The sequence below is a fragment of the Nothoprocta perdicaria genome, unplaced genomic scaffold, assembly GCF_003342845.1.
Source record: "Nothoprocta perdicaria isolate Ctin4 unplaced genomic scaffold, notPer1 scaffold_57, whole genome shotgun sequence".
Taxonomy (NCBI): Eukaryota; Metazoa; Chordata; class Aves; order Tinamiformes; family Tinamidae; genus Nothoprocta; species Nothoprocta perdicaria.
Window position 1 is genome coordinate 4,063,248 of NW_020455832.1, and position 6,000 is coordinate 4,069,247.

Genomic DNA, 6,000 nt, shown 5'->3' on the forward strand with positions numbered 1-6,000 from the left:
TTTAAATCACAATGAAATGCTGAGGATTTTAAGCACAACCAACCGGTACAGTTTGAGATAGGTCAATAGAGTATTTTTGTCACCTTCTAATCTTTCTATTCCCAAAATGTAAAGAATCCCTCTCTGCACAAAAAAAACAAGGCAAGAAAAAGACACTTCATGCACTTTATGCTGCATCATTCTACTAATGCAGACATTCTCCCCCATAGGACTGTGGCAGGGTAGAATTTTTCTGTTATCTCCCTCTCTACAACCTCACGCTGAAGACTAGAAAAATCATGTTTGATTCTGGTAGTTAAAACAGAYATGCAAGACAGAAAAATGTGGAGGAGGTTGTGACAACTCTGATAAATTGTRGCATATGAGTAAGCCAACTGTTTATAAACAGTGCCTACTGATAATTTTGGCATTTCCTAAATAAAGAGGGTCCCATATTGCAGATGGGCTTCATTATCTTCCTTCAAGGACAAGACCAAGAAGAGCAGAGTGACTTCAGTGTTGGRATGAGAAGACAAGATATATTTTGTGCTCAGCCTTGCACCCAGTGTGCTAACAAATGTCAAATTTTGCACTATTGAACAGATTTTCATGTTTCAAGAAAAAAGACTACATGCAGACCTGGTAAACAGTTCTTGAGTCTGGAATAGACTCAAGGTTGGAAGGGAATAGACTGGCAGGAATAGACTGGCAGTAGACAGAAATGAACCAARTGATGCCTGCACAGAACAGTGAGACTTCCAGTCACGCTTTACACTGATGTCAAAGCCAAGCTCTCTGTGAGAAGGTATTAATTGATCAGTGATTATTAAAAGTTTCCCATTACAGTAAATATTTTCTGAGGATTTATACCCATCTTGTACTATCAATATATCAATTAGAAAGGAATGAGCAATAACTCTTATTGTTGTGCCCACAATAATAAACAACTGTCACTCAGTAATTCATGACTGTTTCATCACTGCCAAACTCCCCCAAGATGTTCACATCAATTCTCTGTTGCTCCTAAGCCAAAATCCACTTAGGAACTTATAAGAACTTTTGAATGCTTTTGAACAATATTTCACCCAAGGCTTACCTGAGTGAGTGGCTCAGGAGGAGGTGGTGGTGGTGGTGGTGGTGGAAGGTCTAAGTTAGGGTCTGGAGGTGGAGGGGGCAAATCATCCCCAAACTGTCCCGTAATGGTAACATAGGCACTTGACAGATGAGAAGTGGCAGTATCCAAGCCTGTTGGAGGCTGAGTGACAGTGCTTTGCTGACTGCCAGTAGTTTTCTGGGCTTGTAAAGTTCGCTGTTCAACTTCATTTATGTCTGCTACAAGATCAGCCATTAAAGCATCTAGGTCTTTGTCCTCTAGGGTACTTAGGGATTCTGTAAAGAAAAACGCCACACATATTGGAGTGAATGCAACGCAAAACACTTTCCAGCTGAGTGAAGTTTAAACTGTAGCAGATGCAGTTACTTTAAAATATAAGGGTAATGGGAGAGAAAAGAATTTTTTAAATGGGTTCAAAACAAGACATTTTGCAAACAGCCATTTCCTTGTTGATACTTAAATTTAGAACACAAGGAATTAAATCAATATAAATTAGGCAATACAGAAAGTTTTATTTTCAGTGATAAGGTCTCAGATCTGTAACATGTTTCAAAACCTGGTCCTGATCCAGCAAAGTTTCTAAGCATATGTTTAGTGACAAAGGTCAATTAGCTCCCATTAGACTGCTTATCTAGCTAAAGTTAAGTCTATAACTCAGCAAGTTTTGGTTTRGTACTCAGCCATATGCACAACTGAGCACCAGATCGAGAGTATCTTCATATATCAGTATCATTTAAAAACTCTAATATCCACATAGGCAAAGACAGAATCAGAGAGCTTTAAGACTTCAGAAATGGCATGGCTTCAATAACACAAAGGTATGATCCCACCTCTGATACCTTGGGTGAAATGCAGGGGTTTGATTAAGTAGGAGAACAAACCAGGCTACTTACCATTTAAATCTTTAAAACCAACTGTAAAGCTGAACTCCTTGTTGGCCGCTTTGGGGGATGGAGATGGTAACGTATCCACCCCTAAACTCTGTTGAAGGTAAAAGAGAAAGATATATCTCTGATGACATTATTTCTATGACAGACACGAATACCTGTGAAAAACTCACCTTGAAAGCGTCTTACTCTGAAAGTTAATTCTTCTCCAATGGCCAGAACACTGCACACTAGTTACCCATCTAGGCACGACCTCAGAAAACTAAATAGAGCTTGGATAAGGATTCAAGCACTGTCTCTCAATCGTGGCAAYTGTTTAATGGCAAAATGTTGGCCTAGGCCAGGCACATCTGGGCATGGCTTGAGCACAGCAGAGGTCATGGCTGTTTCCAACAGAGGCAGTGGATAAAGTCAATCAGTTTATGGATTTTGGGTGAGGTTTTGGGGTTTTTTCTTTGTTTTATTTTGTTTTTGGAAGGGGAATTTAGAAGAGTTTAGCTGTGGATGCGTGTACACATGGGGATACACAGTGCCGTTTGGTCCAGAGTACATTATCTACTAATATAAATGTAACCTAGCTGTTATTTGCTCCTGTTGTTTGAAAAGAAATGCTATTTGCAATGGAAATCACAAATTTGCATAATCAAATAGAGGATTTCCAGCCTGTAGCTTGTTGTTTAGGAAGCAAGCAGGGAGCCCCTGGTTCATATGGTTAGGAAAAGCATGTAAGTGAAGTTAAGGAGGATAAATTCTCCTCTTCCCTAGCTAGAAAGGTGATAGGTTGAACAACCAAATGCTACAGAACTGCAGAAACAAGACCAGAAGGCATTTCAACATCTGCTGTCAGGTCAGCAGGTCAGCTAAGCTCTTCTGAAGGAAAAATAAAACAACCAAATGAGAAAGAAAACAAAAAAAACACCTCTGATCAGATATATTCCAGCATCCACTCTGACAATGTAGTCTACTGCTTCCCTGCCCAGATACATGAGGAATCAAGTACTTTGTGGTCTGATGTATGTTGGCCTTTTATGTATTTTAAAATTGATCAGTCTTGTCTTCAACAGACTAAACAACCCTGCTCAACCTTTTCTCACAGGCCATGTTCCTTCCCCTCTCATCTCTGCCATTGCTTTCTTCCCGATTTCCTCCAGTTGACCCTCTTCCTTCTCTAAATGCAGTGCTAACATCAGGCACTGTTTCTTACCAACACAGAGGAAAGTGGAAGGACTACTTCATATACGTTGCAAGCTCTACCTTTGTAGAGATGTTTGAATTCCTGCTGCAACAGTATGGCATTCTATTCATAACTAATTTGTACCAGGACATTTACATTTCTTAGAGTTGCCTGCAACTGACAATCATTTTCCCTGAAAATTTATGCAAATATTTCTCTTGGCAGCAATTTTCACAAATTTCCAACCCAGGACATACTGATCTCTTCTGCAGTTGTACAGAGCTGGAAACCAAAGAAGCAACAACTCTGAACACAGTTTCTCTGTTAATAGCTATTCTCACTAAAACAGACATGGTATAAATCAGGGTGAGGGAGAAAAGAAGCGAATGAGATAGTTTTCAAGTTAAAAGAGAAAAAAAAAAAAAGGTGCAAGAAGGGAAGGTACAAAGAGTATTATGAGATCATAACATCTTATAACAGCCAGGAAAGTGCAGAAAAAAAAATGAAAGCAGAGAAAGTATAAGCAAAGAGAAATTGAACCAAAATTATTTTAAACACTATAAAAAACAGAGGATGACATTACAAATAGCAGAAAAACCTGATTCCTGTTCTTCATTTAGCTTTCCACCTTTTAATGCAATGAAAGGGCATTTCTGTGTGTTTCTATCATTTACACTCACTTTAGGAACAGATAAGCCAAATGGGGAAGAAAGTGTGAGAAACTATCTGCAGAGTGGTTTAGGAAATGAAGTTTGAAGGAATTAAAAGACACAATTCTGCTGTCAGGAGGAGTTTTCAGGCTGTCATACGGGCACTGTCTCCTTCTCTTGTGCAGAGCAGAGGGGAGAGGTGCCCCCGGCCCGTAGACRTGCAGCCTCAGCCACCTCCTCGGCCCTGTCCGACCCAAGGAGGCAAAGCTTAACACAAGCATTCCTTTAGTGATGTGCAAGGCAATGAAATGAAATTATTCTAAAAGAGCCTCCCTTTATATACATATGCATATCTGTGTATACATATACATATATATGTATATATATACATATATTGAGCGGGAAGGTGGGACTAGATGACCTCTAGAGGTCCCTTCCAACCTTGAATATTCTGTGATTCTGTGATATATACAAGCATATATATACATGTATATGTAACTTTCATACACATTGGTTATAAAAAACATAAGTCAGAAGGCTACCGGGGCAAAGTATTGATATCTGAGACTATCATGTTATCTAGACTTCCATGTGGTATAAGCAAAATTCCTGTTTTGTGGTTTAGGATTATTGGCATTTGATTTGGCAAGCACGGGGATTTGCTGAGGGGAATGACTCCCCCAGACGAGGCTGCAAGCAATCAGCCTCACAGAGAACCCAAATTACAGCTTGAACGTTTCAAACAACCATATGTTAAAACACCACAAATTTATTGACTTTAGAACGATAGATTCTCCTTTATCAGGTTTTGAAGGAAATATTACAGAACTGTAGGTTTAGAAATGGGCTCACACTGTTTTATTGTTTCCTCTTAAGTTTATATTCTGTACTGCTAATAATGTCTCTATAAATTCTTGAATGCCACCCAGCTGTACCTTAATATATTGACATATCTAAAGATGACTCTTTTTGTTAAATCATATATTCAATATAATAAAAAATGCTATGTTCATATCCAAAGTTTACATATTTTATTCATGCTACCTCTCCATGCATACAAAATGCTCATATGTGAAAATTCAGACTCTTGTTCAATTGAACCTTTGAAGTTCTTGCAACTAAGTCTAAAAGGAATTTAAGTTATTCCTTATATATATATATATATATATTTTTTTTTTTTTTTTGGAAAAAGCATCTTTCACAAGTAGTTAGCTCTCCTGCATAATCTAATCTGCACTGATACCACCTTGTTCTCCATGCCTATCATTTAAAACGCCACATTGAGAAATTCAGTTGTACGCTTTTCAAAATATTTTTTCTATATTTATTCAGAGTGAAAGAACATGAAAACTGCAGAAGGACTCTCTCCTCTCTAATATATAATAACTATTTTTCAAATCCTTTAGGGAAAAAAAAACAAGTAGTATTTACCTGGGTCAGCATGTCCATTTCCCCAAGTAAATTGCTGAACATTTCATCTATATCATCACATGTTTGCTCCATCTGAAAGAGAAGTCCACAGATGAARAATCATTACAAGTTCATTTTAAAGCTGGCAACTGTTGAAGCAGAGAAGAGTCAATGTTCATGTGCAATGCTTTTCCAGGAAATTTTAAAACAACTTGCAGTAATTTGAGAAAATCATAAAATATAAATATAAAATACAAAATAGTTTGAGAAAAATCTTGTAAAGTTTAGAAATAACTAATAACAGATCTGATCTCAATCCCGTGTATGCTTCAACACACACTTGGACTCTGCACTCACTATGAGCTCAACAACTTCATTTTAGAATTTAAGTTTCACAGGAAGTCATTACCTAATAAATGCTGGATGCATCTTAAACATCAAAAATATCTGGCCAGTGAAAAATTGAAAAGGAAACATACTTAGAGGCTGAGAAACTCCCAGCTGTTTTCTCCTAAAGCTTGCTTGCTTTGGCTTGACCAACTGAAACAACGGGAGTGTGTGAGGTGTTATCTAGCACAGCAACTGGTTATGATTACGTGTATGACCATCTTTTCTCAGGATTTCTCCCTAAATTCTCACAAATATTAGCACACTCTGAGAACTCCCATCTTGCCTAATCTGAGGGCACCCGCACTCAACGTGCCTGACCTGCAGGATGCCCACTGAGGCCTCCACTCGCAGGAGAGGCAACACTGTCTCCCATAACATCCTCATACGGAAGCTCCG

At 38.3% G+C, this 6,000-nt stretch overlaps 1 protein-coding gene across 1 annotated transcript in view; it reads right to left on the reverse strand.

Annotated features, from left to right (window-relative positions):
- The window catches only part of APBB1IP (amyloid beta precursor protein binding family B member 1 interacting protein), a 39,530-nt gene extending 34,223 nt beyond the window's left edge, over positions 1-5,307 (reverse strand). Inside the window, exons 1-3 of the mRNA XM_026048801.1 lie at positions 5,236-5,307; positions 1,987-2,074; positions 1,076-1,368 (exon numbers count right to left, since the gene is read on the reverse strand). Coding sequence (XP_025904586.1) covers positions 1,076-1,368; positions 1,987-2,074; positions 5,236-5,307 — 453 coding nt within the window. The remainder of the gene's footprint in view (positions 1-1,075; positions 1,369-1,986; positions 2,075-5,235) is intronic.
- Between the last annotated feature and the right edge of the window lie 693 nt (positions 5,308-6,000).